The sequence below is a fragment of the Protopterus annectens genome, chromosome 2.part1 (assembly GCF_019279795.1).
Source record: "Protopterus annectens isolate FY-2018-M chromosome 2.part1, PAN1.0, whole genome shotgun sequence".
Taxonomy (NCBI): domain Eukaryota; kingdom Metazoa; phylum Chordata; order Ceratodontiformes; family Protopteridae; genus Protopterus; species Protopterus annectens.
This window is the reverse complement of record NC_056729.1, coordinates 1,810,787,674-1,810,804,165: the sequence shown is the minus strand read 5'-3', so window position 1 is coordinate 1,810,804,165 and position 16,492 is coordinate 1,810,787,674. Positions and strand designations below refer to the sequence as shown.

At 42.4% G+C, this 16,492-nt stretch overlaps 1 protein-coding gene across 1 annotated transcript in view; it reads left to right on the top strand.

Annotated features, from left to right (window-relative positions):
* Positions 1 to 1,660: 1,660 nt before the first annotated feature.
* The window catches only part of A3GALT2 (alpha 1,3-galactosyltransferase 2), a 933,393-nt gene continuing 918,561 nt past the window's right edge, over positions 1,661 to 16,492 (top strand). Inside the window, exon 1 of the mRNA XM_044063263.1 lies at positions 1,661 to 1,967. Coding sequence (XP_043919198.1) covers positions 1,960 to 1,967 — 8 coding nt within the window. The 5' untranslated portion in view covers positions 1,661 to 1,959. The remainder of the gene's footprint in view (positions 1,968 to 16,492) is intronic.

The following is a 16,492-nucleotide window of genomic DNA, read 5'->3' as shown; positions in this document are numbered from 1 at the left end:
GTACATCAGAACTTCCGCGGAATACCAGACAGCTGCGGAAGGGCAGCAAGGAGGCATTATACAATGCCATTATTTAAGAAAAGTAATTATTTTTTTTCTTAAATAATGTCATTGTATAATAGCAATAACCCACTTTTGGGTGTGGGTAATGCTGGATTTACCCACGGTTGGCTTTGTTTTGCCCGAGGGACCAAACCATGCCAACCATGGGTAAATCCAGCATTACCCACACCCAGGCGTGGGTTATTGCTATAAGACAATCTGGTGCAGAAGATATGGGAGAGACAAGAAGAACAGAAGAGGAAACAGGCACGGCCATAGGTTAACTGGCACCCTAGGCAAAAGGGCTCCATGGCGCCCCCCACCACACCACCCGGTGCCCCCATCCTGGTCTACCTATACCAAATAAATACTGGAAAAGCATCCCTACTAGAGCGGTGCCCTAGGCGGCCGCCTAGTTGGCCTATGCCTAAGGCCGGCTATGAGAGGAAATGAAGTCCAGCAAAGGCATGGATATATTGTGAGAGGGAAGACCTACGATAGTCAGGTATGAAGAAGGTAGGAGAGTAGCACTGAAAGAAGAAAATGGTGACAGCTGATGTGACACACTGACCCCAAGTAGAAAATTGGGAAAAATGGGGTTTGATAATGATGTTATACACACACAATATATGCATGCCTTCCTTGTTCAGGAACTGTCATATTACTTATAGACTGGACACACACACAGACATGATACATACACAAATACAAATTTACTGTATTGCATCAGGCGGTCTACAGTTTATCTTTTGCCTAAAGTGACAGGCTACAGAAACAGCAAGGATGGCAACTAAGTAAATACAGATATTCCAAAATAAAGAAATAAATAAGAAAGTGTTCATTTTTTGTCACTCTGCTATGATTTGTAAAGGTCAGTCTTATGAGTTTTAGTGTGCAGACATCCGTGTCAACTTTCCATTTCCAAAAGGGCCCGTATTTCAACTAGACGGCTCACCAAACGGTTGTAAAACATTAGGTTATTATTTTTTAATTACCGGGATACCATTTTATTTACCGTGGATGTCGGTCATACTTCTCAATTTTAAAGATTTTCGCTGACTGTCTAGATTTTTGCTTCATATTTTTGGTCTGTTAGTCATAAAACGTGTGGTTTTCTAGCAGTCACTGAGGACTGAAGTTGCCAAATCATTTTACACTTTTGCGTAAGACTTTATATCCTTCCGAAAATGCATGCTACTAGCCTAATTTTATAAAAGCTACATCTAAAAACGTCTCCGTATTTTTGGCTATTGACCACATATTGTTTTAGGCTTCGTCCAAATTTCTTGCGCTATGACAGGTATAATATCGGTCAAGAAATTCTTAACACTGAATGCGTGACAGACCCTTCCAGTGTGTAACTACAAGGAACACGGATATTTAAGACGGGGGGGGGTGCGTTCCTCATAATGAGGTACACTTGACAGGTGATGGTGTTGGGATGGACGTCTCGTGTTGCTCGCGAAACCTGTATCCCTTTCACGGTTCATTGCTGTCAGCCAGTGTGTGGCAAACCTGCGTCTTCCACTACGGATTTAAACCGCTGGACACACCCATAAGCGATTCGTGTCTATCATTACTTGTCTGTTAATTATTGCAGATCTACTTCAGTGAAACTACAATCTTCATCATATCACTTGCCTATTAAGGCGGTCCTTTGGCAGAAGGACGCAGCTGCTCATTTCTTGGGTGCCTTACTTGCACGCGCTCCAATCAAAAAGGGTAAAAGTGAAGAGAGTCACCGTGTGACTGAAGAGGCCGCGCGGATGTGGCGGAATTAGGGTATTATCGATTATAGACAGGAGGTGGGGAATAAAATAATAAACCTGGTGGAAGTGAACTGCGTTTCAAACTTTCCCAATGTCTGCCTGACGCAGCTCTTCCATTCACTCGCTAAAGCATTCAGAGGCGGTAACCATGATGAGGTAAAAGGTTTACAGTCAAGACAAACTGTTTGGAAAGTTTCTAGTAGACAGTCCGGGGTAGGGACCCCATTATGGAAGATAGTTGGTGACTGGGGCAGGGGCCCGAGTAGTTTAACAGTCCATTCACGCTGAAATTGGATAGTTAACAAGAATATAGTTGGATGTATGTTTCATCGTGATGGATGTTGTCGCCTGTGTTTGTGAGGTTGCTGAAGGTGCTTGTTTCTTAGGTTATCTATCCATCTCTCTCTCTCTCTCTCTCTCTATATATATATATATATGTTATATACATGCTATGCCTTTGTGTTAGTACTAAAGAAGTACACATTTTCCAAGGCAGAGCTTTCAATTGTCCACATTTTTGCCTCAGACGATTTGCCAGGAAACCCACAAATTTTATCAGGAGCACAACAAAAACGAGAGGCAAAAATATGGACAGTAGAAATCTCTGCCTTGGAAAATGTGTACGTCTTGTGTATTAACACAATGGCATCGCATGTACGTATATATGTATACAAGTGTGTGTGTGAGTGTGCGTATTTATACATGGATATAAAACCTAAGAGAACAGTAAACTTCATATCCTTCAGAAAATACATGCTAACAGAAATGTTATTATTTGAACAACTTTCGAAATTTATAAGAGCTATATATTAGTATCTATTCATATTTTGGGACCGTTGTCTCCCCATTGTTTTACCGTTGTCCAAAATTATTGTTATGTATCGTGTAACGTCTTTGCTCGCTGTTAAGAGGCAGTGTAGGGGTTAAGTCTTAAACTGTCTTGCCAACTATAAGTCTGTGGCGCCCTGGCGCTGGGTATTTTTTATTTGCAAGCGGCACGGTGTTGAGGTGATGGTAAGTTGCGTAACGTATTCTGCTGCCCTGAGCAAGTACAACTGAACAGTATGCGTTTCACAGGTGTCTCAACGTGCCATGTTTGATCAAATCTACATGTTGAACTGAGGTGCCACCCAGAACGTGTTTTTTTTTTTTATTTAGTTCCATTGTGTTCTGTTTCCTGCCCCACCCAACTGCCATTACCTGGCAACTGTACAGAATTTCGCAAAACGTTCAGATTTTTCCCCTCATATTTTTGGCCGTTTTTCATATAATTGTAGTTTTCTGGCAAATTATAGGAAAATCATTAACAATTGACGTCAGAAAATACTGGCAGACATTTGAGTTTCAGACTTCATAACCTTCCGAAAATGCAAAAACCTGTTATTCTATCAACTTTCTAAGTTTGTAAGAGCAATATTTAAAAAAATGGGCCAATTTCTTTTGGTCCTCCTTTGTTCTACTTTTATTTATAGTTTTTTCCAGATTTCTTACTTTACGAGGTTGAGAGGTTGCAACCTTGGTGATGGTATTAAATACCACACCCCTATGTTTCTCTGCATGTACTGTAAAATATTTTAGTCGGTGACCCTTACCATTGGCATCATTACCCGCCACTGCTACAACTTTAAAATCTGACATGTTGCAAAAGGTTTGCAATGACTGACAAAGTTGTACTGAACAGCAGCCCGCAAAATAAAAAAGACAGCTACCGCCAGTCTCCTCTATGGACAGTGACCAACGGGCAGTACGTGCAAGCCGGCTTTTTATTTTATTTAAATATAACAAATATATACATGCTGCATAGCTAGCAGAAATTGTATAGCAGCCTTACAAAATATGCATATTGCAAGTGACGTTGTTTAGTTAATATTTGGCCAATTAAACGTTGCTTTGTAATGCGTTAATTTCATTATGTGTTGATAAACAGTAGTCTTTTCGTGTAAAATTGTGGTGAACTTAAATCGTGCTCGCACATGTGGATAAGTCGTTTTCTCATTACTTCCTACTGCATCTAAAGTTAGCTGGAGTTTGTAATCTGCAACCCAGACCCTGGTTTTAGTTCCTGTTGCAAGATGGAAAATCATTTTTTTAAGCAAGAAACCCATGTTAGTTTATATGCGCGCACACATACCTTGTGGATATTTGCATTTCAGTCATACACGTTCATAGGTAGATACTAGGCTATCGGCCCAAGGGCCTACGTAAGGCTAGCCAGAAAGGTACCGTAGCTTACGCCACCCAAGAAAGTTATTTTCCTGTGCAACTGTCCAGCAGAGACACAGAAGTGATCCCCGGGGTGTATTTCCTATTTCCCATCACTCATGCTAATGAAGAACTTTGCTTGACATAGGTGGGTAGCTTGTTCCGTTTCACCTTGTTCTACCTTGAGAGTCTATCACACACTCATTATGTTTTTATATTAATTTATTAAATATTTTTGCGAATATAAAAACAGGTAAACGTGCTTTGAGCGTTCTCGTCGAATGTGTTGCTAAATGTATTCCACGTTTTGCCCACATGCTTCACATTATAAGAGTGGTATTTCTCATCGTGGGGGCCGAAGACTGACCCCTATGTGCAGAAGTTTATGTACTTATTTTAATGAAGAAGCGTACCCATTGCACATTTTGCTTGAAGTATGCAAGTACTGTTTTAACACTTAAGTGTTAGCAGTCATACACCGGTAGAGCTAGGCACAACTACTTATGTTGCAGTTTATTTTTAGGCTGATGATACTGAAGATTTTTCTGCCATGTCTTCAGTTGGTATAACTGTTTTTTACAGCTTGTGTCTAACTTAAGGATCACTTAATTTGTCCTGTTAGTATCAGCCTGCATTCACATTGCTGGAACCTGTGATCTGATATTGTTAATCTTCGTCCACTTCCTTACGTATGGGTTACGGTTCCGATATCAGAACCGAGCCAGCCATATACCAAGCTCATGCCAGCAATAAACTCTTGAGCCAAGCAATCTCTTACCCATAATCCCCCACTCCGTTACCTCAGATTTCGTTTGCCGCGTCGCCATCAGGTCGTATCAGGCTGTTGCTCTTGAGCTAAGTGAAACCTTTTTTTGTCCTTTTATTTCAAAATAAGGACTTTTTTTCTCAGAAAAGTTTATTTTCTGATCTCTCTTATCTTATCACATTTAGCGACTCCCTTTTCTTTCAGTTTTCTAAAAAAAAAAAATTTTTAGTCACTTTCACCCTTTTTATCTAATTTAAGGTATCAGTTGATTACCATAGTTGGTACATAGCCTTATAGGTTCATAGGTTCATAGGTTCATACTAGGCTATCTGCCCGAGGGCATTTACAAGCCTAGCCCATAGTTTTGTGGCTTACGCCACCCCTTTAGTATGGGGAACTATACCCATTATTTTGCTGTGCCTCTGTTGAGCAGTGACACTGAGGTAATCCCTGGGGTATATCTGCGATCTCCCATCCATTGGTCAAGATTTCTCTTGAACAAGGCCAGCGAGGTGCTCTGCCTCACATATACCGGGATTTTATTCCACAGCATAGGGAGCCTTTGGGTGATGAATCTATCCCTCCAGCACGTCCTATTAATAGCCGTGTCGAGGTTTAAGTCTCTCGCCCTTGTGGCTCTGACGGATCTAGATTTTTGAGGTGAAGCATATTCATCAAATCTGGGTTTGACATGGCCTTGTATGTTAGGCAAAGGTCACCTCTGAGCAAGCGGTGGCGACTGAATAGAGCTGGAGTTCTTTCAGTCGGGCAGCATAGGACAGATGTTTGAGACCCTTTATCCTTTTGGTGAGGAACTTTGTGGCCTCTCCAGCTGCTGCAAGTGTCGGGTCAGATACATTCCGAATGGGGCATTGTACTCAATCATTGGTCTGATGAGTGATGAGTATAGGGAGACTATGACCTCCCTTGATCTAGATGAGAATCCCTTCATGATAAGGTGGGCAATGTAGAAGGTCTTCCTAACTACTTTAGCTACATGGGTGTCGAATGACAGACTACTATCAACCTGGGTCCCCAGGTCCCTGATAACTTATTCTGTGCTCAGTGGATTGCCACCTATTTGGTAGCTAGGGGTAACCTTGTTTTTCCCGAAGGGTATGACTATGCATTTTTTTGGCATTTAACTTTAGGCCATGGCTCTGGCACCAGTTATCCGTTTCTGTGAGACCCTTCTGAAGGATATCTGTGTCAGATGTGTTTTCTACTATGGCCCAGTTTGCAGTCATCTGCAAACTTTGTCAGCCATAACCCTCCTGTGTTTGCTTGTACTTGGAAAAGTAGATGCCAAACAAGAGTGGGCCCAGGACTGAGCCCTGTGGTACACCACTTGTGACAGGCTTTGAGTCTGACATGGCGCCAGCAACTCTGACCCTGTGGGTTCTGTCACTCAGCCAGTTTGCAACCCATCTTGTGATGTATGGGTTAACATTTAAGCTGATGAGTTTTTCAATGATACCCGAGTGGGGTATTGTATCGAAGGCCTTTGCCAGATCGAGGTAGGCTGTATGGACTGCCTTTCCTCATCAATGGCTTTGGTGACTGTTTCAAAAGTCAACCAAGTTTAGAAGGCATGATCTGCCTTTGACAAAGCCAAACTGGGATGGATCCAAAGTCTGCAAATTCCCTATGTCTTTATTTATGAGGTCCATTATGATCCTCTCCATGGCTTTGCAGATAAGGCTTGTCAAGCTAATGGGCGGTAATTTCCAGGGTCGGTGGAGGCACCGCCTTTGTGAAGTGGGACCACAGTTGCAGTGCGCCACTCCCTGGGTATGTATCCAGAGGTAAGACTATGATTAAACAGCTGTCCTAGCTGTGGGTTTAATTCCTCGTTGAGTTCGTGGAGCACACAGCCGGGGACACCATCAGGTCCCATGGATGCTGTGTTTTTGCCTTTGGAGAGAGCAGTTCTCACTTGGGCGTTGGAGATGTTTGGGGGGCTGGAATCACTTGGTCTAGATATCTCTGCTTTTGGGGAGAAGTTTGCACTGAACCTGTCAGCCAGTATGTTGGCAATGTCTGTAGGATCAGTAATCTTCACATCATTTTGAACTACTTCTGAGCATATCTGGGAGTTTCCTCCCAGGTTTCTAACATAGCTAAAGAAGGCCTTATGATTGTCTTTTGAGTCTTTAGCTATTTTTCTCTCAAAATTTGCTTTGGATGATTTTATGAGCTCTTAGTTTTTACTTATAGTGATCAAGGGTGTCTTACCTTTTAAGGATTTTGCTCTATCTTGTAGTAGCTTCCTCCTTTTGTTGTAGAGTTTGTTTATGGCTGGGGTCCACCAGAGTGGACGCTTGCCTTTGGTACAAAGAGTCTTTGTTTTGCTTGGGATTGCCTTATCCATGCAGTCCTGCAGGTGCTGGTAGAAGGCATTTGTAAGTGATTCAGCGGCTTGAGTACTGTTTTCTGCCGCTCGGGGCCTTAAAGGAGACCACACTAGTCTTTAGAAGTGTGAAGTCGGCTTTCGAGAAGTTCTTTACTGTGGTCTTTTTTATTTCAGGTGGGGTGGGATGAGGACCTCCAGCGAGATTAGTTTGTGATCTGATCTCACCAGTGAGGGGTATACTTCTGGTGTTGAACATTGTGCTCCCATGTTCGTGATGATGAGATCAAGTATGTTTTCTCCTCTTGTGGGGATGGTGACTAGTTGTTCCATGGCATTTGAGTTTATGAATTCCAGGAACTTTTGGGCTAGGGTGTTTGGGCTTGAGTAGCGTTCCCAGTCTATATTAGGGTAATTGAAGTCACCTAGTATGATGGTGTTTGGTGATACATTTATCCCCTCTAGTGTTTTCAGGAAGGCCATGTGAGGTTCCTGAGTTTGTGAGGGTGGCCTGTAACATGCTACAATTTGCAGAGCAGTCTTGCCTATGGTTAATTGCACCTGGATGGTCTCCGATGCATCGTGCGTTGCCACCAGTCTTGAGGTGTGGGTGTCTTTGATGAATATGGATACCCCCCTTCCTTTCTTGGTATTGTCCGGATTTTGGGGCCGGAACGCATGATAAGAGGTAAAACCTGATAGTGCTGGGGTGCTCTCAGGAGCCTTGAACCAGGTTTCTGTCACTGCACAGACATCGATGTTCCTTTCTTTCCTTCGAGTAATTTTGTGTTTTTGTATTATTGTTGGTATTTGCCTTTCCTTTAACAAGACAGATAAAAAAGGTAGTACTGGTTTTAAAAGATGTTATGATTGTGGACATAAACTACCTACTTCAGATGCACATTCTTTGTGTGTTTTCTGTTTAGGTGCACCTCACTTAACTGTTGACCCACCCTGTGGGATTTGTAAGAATTTTTCCAACAGGAAACTGATAGAGAGGAAAAATAAACTTTTGCCGAAAGGGTTACTAAAGTCTGCCTTTTCAGAGGCTATTTCTGGGTCGGAGGCCTCAACCCCTCCAAGATCCCATAAAAAGAAGTCTGAGGATGCTTCTAAGGCTAAGTCTCTTCCTTCGTCCCCGGCTGGGGACTCTCATCAACCAAGAAAGAAAGCAAAGATTTGTGCTTCAGATCCGACTCTCTCGGATCTGACATCTTCGGCGCCTAGATCTTCGGCTCCGAAAAAGTCCTCGGCACCACGTATGTCTATGGCACCGATGTCCTTTGCTGTATTGGAACCGAGGGGCCCCTCAGCTCAGACTTTTTTACCGGCACCGACCTCACAGTCGGCGTAGACCACCATTGTTTCAGAACCGACAGCTCAGTCTTTGTTTAATATTTTATTGGTTCCAACCTCGGCACTGACAACTACTTCAGCACCGACCTTTTCATCGGTGCAGACCATTACATCGGCACCGATGACTTCCTCGGTGCAGACACCTGTAGTGCAGTCCTTTACGGCACCGTTGTTTTCGGTGCAGTCTACTGAGATGGGCAACCTGTTTCCCCCTCAGCTGTTTCTGTGAGATCTACCAGAAGCCTCTCTCAACATGACATATTGCGACTTGTGGATCAAGTGCTTTTGGCTAGAGGAATTCCACCTCTCAAGACCTATCCTTCTCCCTTGAAATCTGTTGACGTAGCACAGTCTTCCCCCTCTACGGTTCCCTTTATGGATCTCTCTAAGGAGCCGCAGCTGCCTTCATGGCAGAAAAACATTGCTACGACCTAGGATTTGACTTTTCTCAGCTGTCCTGGGACTCCCAGTCGGCAGGCTGGATCACTTAGGGGAGAGGTGACTTCCTGAAAAATTATATTGATCTTCTTGCTTGTTGTGATGGATTTGAAGTGTTCTTAAGACACTCAGTCTTGCTGGCTGGATTCTGCTAAAATTCAAAGTCTGGTTATATTTGCATTCAGAGTCTGTTGCATACAGAAACTTGCAGAATATACACTGATGAGAGAATATACTTTGCAGCATCAACTTTAGAGAGCAGTAACAAATAACTTTTTATAATAAACCAAACGGAACAACGTTGCAGCTTAAAGTACTGTTCCAACTTTACTTCTCATATAGTACAGATGATGTGAGAGATATAACATTTACCTTAGTACAAATGAGTCCCTACCATACCTCTAACATAACTGGATTTATACAGCTCTTTATATACACTTTTAGTCATGCATAAACATATACATTTCCTCTTGATATTCTATTTTGGAGAATTGCTCATCCTGTAGAAACAATACTAAGTTTCCTTGTTTAACAATGTCTTGTAAGAGACCAGCTTTTCTGACAGTGTGAACATCCTGTATTCTGTTTGGATCTTTGTACAAGAACATCTGTTCTTTTGCCAATGCTGATAACAGTGTCCTGTTGTCCATGCAGAAAAACATGTTTTTGAGGAAACACATTGTTCTGACAGTGTAAACATCCTGTATTCTATTTGGATCTTTGTATAAGAACATATGTTCTTGTGCCAATGCTGATAAACATGTCTTGTTTTCCATGCAGAAAAACATATTTTTGAGGAAACACATTGTCACAGTGTCATTGTCCATTCTTTAAAAGCAGATTTTGCATTTTTGCTCTTGCATGCATCCTGTTTTTAAGTCTGTAAGGGAAAAATGTCCATTCAGCAGGTTCCTTATTTTCCAAGCCATGGTCATTTAGTATGACTGCTGATCACATATTACTAAACTCTGTTTCTGCCTTTAAGCAAGCTTTTTCTTTCAGCATATTTACAACAGAATTAATTTCAGCCTTATATTCATAAAATCTAACAGTTCCCTCTGTTTTTAAACATACTCAAAACATTTTATATAGAAAACACAATAAACAAACCTTTAGTTTGATACAACAAATCAAAATGCAATTTTACATAATTAATTCAATGATATTAAAATATTACTACCAAAACTAAATGTATTTAATAACTTTTTCTTTTGCAGACCATTCTGTGAAAATATTTTATCAATTATGAGCTGTGTCTGCTTTAATGTTATTTTTTTTAACTTGATCAATTTATTCTTTTGCAATTACAGAATTTAATTTATGACTTAGAACTGTTCCATTAACTCTTTGCAACTGTTGAATTAACTATAAGAGACAATAACTATGTGCTACTGCAAGCATTTATACACTGCTGAAAATATACAGTTTTAATATCATTTTAACCATCACATTGTGTTCATGTCTCTGAACTGCTCAATAACATCTTGGTAAAATACTGAACTGGGCTTAGATTATAAATATTTGAAAGCAATTATTTTACTGGGGTAAAACCAGTGATATTACAACTTGACAAATTACTTTTGAACTTACTATGATGTATCCTGTATAGCATGTATTTACACTGACTGTTTGCTGTTCATGCATTTCAATCTAGTAGGTACCCTGGACCCATTTTTTCTTTAAATATGGTTTTTCACACATATTTATTACTAGACATTAATCTCATTTGTACTGAATTCTTCTGCATTTGTACATACAAAGACTATCATTTGTACTGAAATTTTCTACATTTGTACATACAAAGACTGTAAAGTACATTTAGTTTAATCTTACAGATTTAATAACATTAATATTAAGCAAAATCTTGGAAAATGTTTGTCTCTTTAGAAATATCTAGTGGAATTGCCACCAAAGGCATATGTCCTGTTATTTTAAACTACATTTAATTTTTTTACATATCTTTACTCTCTCTTGTATAGCTGTAATCAATTTTAAGCCATCTCTTGTTTTTTAAACCATCTCTTGTATAGCTTTACAGTTTAACAGGTTGTAAATACAATTTAATACTAAACAATACAATAATAACCATTATGATAGCTATTAACAACTTGTAAACTATCTTATCCTGTCAGGTTTAATCCAGTTTACCAGTATGTCTAATACACTAATACCTGTTTTTCCCCCCATAATAGAGTATTGTCAAGAAGGAATGAGATATTTCTTCCTGTAGCTTTATTTTAGACCCTTATTGTTTATTTTTTCTGTAGCTTTATTTCAGACCCTTGTTGATTATTTTTTCTATAGCTTTATTTCAGACCCTTGTTGTTTATTTTTTCTATAGCTTTATTTCAGACCCTTGTTTATTTTTTCTGTAGCTTTATTTCAGACCCTTGTGCAGTACTGCTTATACAGTCAGTGTAAAACTGAGAAAGTGCCCCTCCCCCTGTAGTACTTTAGCACCGTTTTATAGGTTCATAGGTTCATAGGTTTATACTAGGCTATCTGCCCTAAGGCATTTATAAGCCTAGCCCAAAGTTTTGTGGCTTACGCCACCCCTTATATGAGAAAATACTGTACCCATTAGTTTGTTGTGCCTCTGTCCAGCAGTGACACAGAGATGATTCCCGGGGTAAACCTACGATCTCCCATCCACAGGTCAAGATTTCTCTTGAACAGAGTCAGCGAGGTGCTCTGCCTCACATGGACCGGGATTTTATTCCACAGCATAGGGAGTCTCTGAGTGATAAATCTATCCCTCCAGCACATCCTATTTATATCCATGCTAAGGTTTAAGTCGCTTGCTCTACTGGTTTTGGTGGATTTGGATTTGTTGAGGTGGAGCATGTCCATTAATTCTGGGTTGGACATGGCCTTGTATGTCAGGCACATGTCACCTCTGAGCAGACGGTATGCAACTGAATAGAGCTGGAGTTTCTTCAATCTGGCAGCATATGACAGATTTTGGAGTCCCTTTATCCTTTTGGTGAGGAACTTTTGGGGTCTCTCCAATTGCTGCAGATGTCGGGAGAGATACATCCCGAAGGGGGCATTGTACTCGATCATTGGTCTGATAAGTGAAGAGTACAGGGGAACAATGACCTCACTAGATCTGGATGTGAATCCCTTCATGATCAGGTGGGCAATGTAGAAAGTCTTTCTAACCACTTTAGCAATGTGAGTGTCAAAAGAAAGGCCACTGTCAACCTGGGTCCCCAGGTCCCTGATAACCTCTTCTGTGCTTAGTGGATTGCCACCTATATGGTAGCTTGGGGTTACCTTGTTTTTCCCGAAGGGTATGACTATACATTTTTTGGCGTTTAACTTCAGGCCATGGCTCTGGCACCAGCTATCTGTTTCCGTGAGTCCCTTCTGAAGGATATCCGTGTCCGATGCACTTTCCACTATGGCACCCAGTTTGCAGTCGTCTGCAAACTTTGTCAGCCAAAGTCCTCCCATGTTGGCCTGTACTTCTGAGAAGTAGATGTCGAACAATAGGGGGCCAAGGACTGAGCCCTGTGGGACACCACTTGTGACCGGCTTGGAGTCTGACATAGCACCAGCAACTCTAACCCTGTGGGTTCTGTCCTTAAGCCAGTTTGCAACCCATCTTGTGACATATGGGTTTACATTTAAGCTGGTAAGTTTTTCTACAATACCCGAGTGGGGTATTGTGTTGAAAGCCTTTGCAAGGTCAAGGTAGGCTGTATGGACTGCCTTTCCCTCATCAATGGCCTTGGTGACTGTTTCGAAGAAGTCAACCAAGTTCAAAAGGCATGATCTGCCCTTGACGAAGCCAAACTGGGTCGGGTCCAATGTCTGCAAGTCCCCTATATCTTTGTTTATGAGCTCCATTATGATCCTCTCCATAGCTTTGCAGACTAGACTTGTTAAGCTTATGGCGTGGTAATTACCAGGGTCCGTAGAGGCACCGCCTTTGTGGAGTGGGACCACATTTGCCGTACGCCACTCCTTGGGCACGTATCCTGTGGTAAGGCTGAGAGGGATATACTTCCAGTTTGGGTTTGTGAAGGGCCGATCTTGTCTCCTGAACCTGATTGACTTCTTTGAATCAGTCTCCAGAGCCATGGACAAGGGTAAGGTGGTCCACACAGCCTATCTAGACCTTGCCAAGGCCTTTGATACCATCCCCCACTCTGGAATCATAGATAAACTTACTAAGTTGGGCATTAATCCCTATGTCACCCAATGGGTTGCTAAATGGCTTACTGATAGAACCCACCCTGTAAAAGTAGCCGACTCCAAATCCAGCTCCAGACAAGTGACAAGTGGAGTACCTCAGGGTTCAGTCCTGGGGCCGCTCTTGTTTGGCATCTACTTCTCTGAAGTACAGGTCAACACTAAGGGACTCTGGCTAACAAAGTTTGCAGATGACTGCAAACTGGGAGCCATTATTGAATCCCCAAATGATGTGGATACTCTACAAAAGGGCCTTACAGAAACAGATGCTTGGTGCCAGAGCCATGGGCTCAAGCTCAATGCCAAGAAATGTATTGTTATAACCTTTGAAAAAAAACATGTATCCATGAATTACCATATAGGTGGCAGTACACTAAACACAGAAAGTGTGATAAGAGACTTAGGGACACAGGTGGACAGTGGTCTCACCTTCGATAACCACATCGCCACAACAGTCAGGAAATCCTTCTATGTGGCACACCTCATCACAAAGGGCTTTTCATCCAGAAAAAAGGAGGTCATTGTCCCACTGTACTCATCCCTCATTAGACCCATTATAGAATACAACGACCCATTTGGTATGTACCTCTCAAGACATCTGCAACAACTGGAAAGGCCTCAGAAATACCTCACTAAAAGAATCACAGGCCTAAAGCAGATGCCCTACGCTGACCGCCTTAAAAACTCCAGCTATACTCTGTTGCATATCGTCTACTCAGAGGCAATCTCTGCTTAACATACAAGGCCATGTCAAACCCAGAGCTGTTGGACATGCTACACTTAAAGAAATCCCAATCCCTCAGAGCTACACGCTCCAGGGATCTAAACCTTGTCATCACAATAAACAAAACATGCTGGAGGGATAGGTTCCTGACCCAGAGACTCCCCAGACTCTGGAATAGATTGCCCATACATGTCAAGCAGAGTGCCTCTTTATACCTCTTCAAGAGGAACCTTGACGATTGGATGGGAGAAAGGAAATTCACCCCAGGGATCACGTCAGTCGCCCTGCTAGACAGGGGTCCAGGAAAGTAAATAATGTGGGAAGAAATAGCCAGGGAATTGTTATGGCTAGGCTTGTATAGGCCCTAGGGCTGATAGCCTAGTACCAACCTATGAACCTATGAACCTATGATTAAACAGCTGCCTTATGTGCGGGTTTAATTCCTCATTTAGCTCATGTAGCACACAGCCGGGGACACCATCCGGTCCCATTGATGCTGTGTTTTTAGCTTTAGAGAGAGCAGCTTTCACCTGCGCATTTGAGATGTCTGGGAGGCTACACTCCGCTGGGATAGTTATCTCTCCTTTAGGGGGGGAGAGGGGGGTGAAGTTTGCACTGAACCTGTCTGCCAGTATGTTGGCAATGTCTGTGGGTTCAGTGATTTTTGTATCATTTTGGACTAATTCTGAGCATATCTGGGAGTTTCCACCCAGGTTCCTAACATAGCTGAAAAAGGCCTTATGATTGTCCTTTGAATCCATGGCAATTTTTCTCTCAAAATTGGCCTTAGTTGATTTTATGAGTGCTCGTATTTTTTACTAATAATGATCAGGGGTGACTTCCCTTTTATGGATTTTGTTCTATCATGTAATAGCTTTCTCCTCTTATTGTAAAGTTTGTTAATGGCTAGGGTCCACCAGACTGGACGTTTGCCCTTTGTGGAAAGAGTCTTGGTTTTATTTGGGATTGCCTGATCCATGCAGTCCTGGAGGTGTTCATAGAAGGCATTTGTAAGGCATCCGCAGCTTGGGTTGTGGTTTCCACTGGCTCAGGGGCCTTGAAGGATACCACACCAGTCTTGAGTAGTGTGAAGTTTGCTTTAGAGAAGTTCTTCACTGTGGTCTTTTTTGTTTGGGGTGGGGGCGGGATGTGGATTTCCAGTGAGATTAGTTTATGATCAGATCTCACCAATGAGGGATATACTTCCGGTGTGGAGCATTTTGTCCCCATGTTTGTGATAATGAGATCTAGTATATTTTCTCCTCTCGTGGGAACCGTGACTAGCTGTTCCATGGCATTTGAATTTATGAACTCCAGGAACCGTTGGGCTAGAAAGTTAGGGCTTGAGTAATGTTCCCAGTCTATATTCAGGTAGTTGAAGTCACCCAATATGATGGTGTTTGGAGATACATTTATACCCTCCAGTGTCTTCAGGAAGGCTGTGTGGGGTTCCTGAGTTTGAGAGGGTGGCCTGTAGCATGCTACAATTTGTAGAGCAGTTTTGCCTATGGTTAGTTGCACCTGGATGGTTTCCGAAGCTTGGCGTTGCCACCAACCTGGAGGTGTGGGTATCCTTTATGAATATGGATACACCCCCTCCTTTTGTGGTGTGGTCCGGGTTTTGGGGCTGGAACACATGATATGAGGTAAAACCTAATAGTGCCGGGTGCTCTCAGGAGCCTTGAACCAGGTTTCAGTTACAGCACAGACATTGATGTTCTCCATACTGAGAAGGGCCTCGAGTGCGTGCATTTTGAGATTTAGACTTCTGGCATTGAGCAGCATTACCCTCAATTTCTTCCCATTTTTGTTTTCTAGGGTGGTAGGTTTAGAATTTGAGCCTTGCCTAAAAAAGGCACTATGGGGGTGGCAAGAGCCTTAGCCAATATCTGGAATCCCAGCGGTGACAGGTGCAAGCCGTCCCTTGCGAAGCAGCGTGGCTTGTCAAGCATGTCATCCCAGGCAGACAGACACTGGATCCCCTTTGAATGACACCAGACATTAAGCCAATTGTTAAAGCTGATCATCTTGTCTCTATATTGTGGCATCATTCTTGGTGAAGGAAGGATACTGCTCAGGGTCAGGGTCATACCTGCCTGGGCTACATAATCAGAGAGCTCCTCTATGTCTCTTTTCATGTAGTCCAGGGAGGTACGTCTCAGGTCGTTCACACCAGCATGGACAATGACTGTGTCATATTTGTACTTGCCGTCGAGTGACCTGAGTGCTTGTGTTATGTGGCGAATTCTAGCGCCTGATAGGCAGCTTACTGTGACCCTCTCCTTGTTCAGCCTGGTGAGTGGGACGTCAGTGTGTCTGACTATGGAGTCACCTATGACAAGTATGTTTGGTGTTGTATTTGGCCTTAAGGGCTGTGACTGCTTTGCACACTGATTTTGTGGTTTATGTGTTGCTTGTGGGGTGTCTTGAGGTAGCAGTTGTTTGGGTGTCTGCTTTGGAGGCCTCTGCTGTTTAGGTAAATTTTTACTCAGAGCCTCTGAGTATGTCTTTGTGTGTTTATGTGTTTGATTCAGTGGTGTGGTAGCATTATGTGAGGCTGGTTTTGTGGTGTGTGTACTTGCCTTCTCCTCCTTTCTGGTCTTGCCAGTCCTGAGTTGAGAGAGCTCAGCCTCCAGTTTGGCTAAATA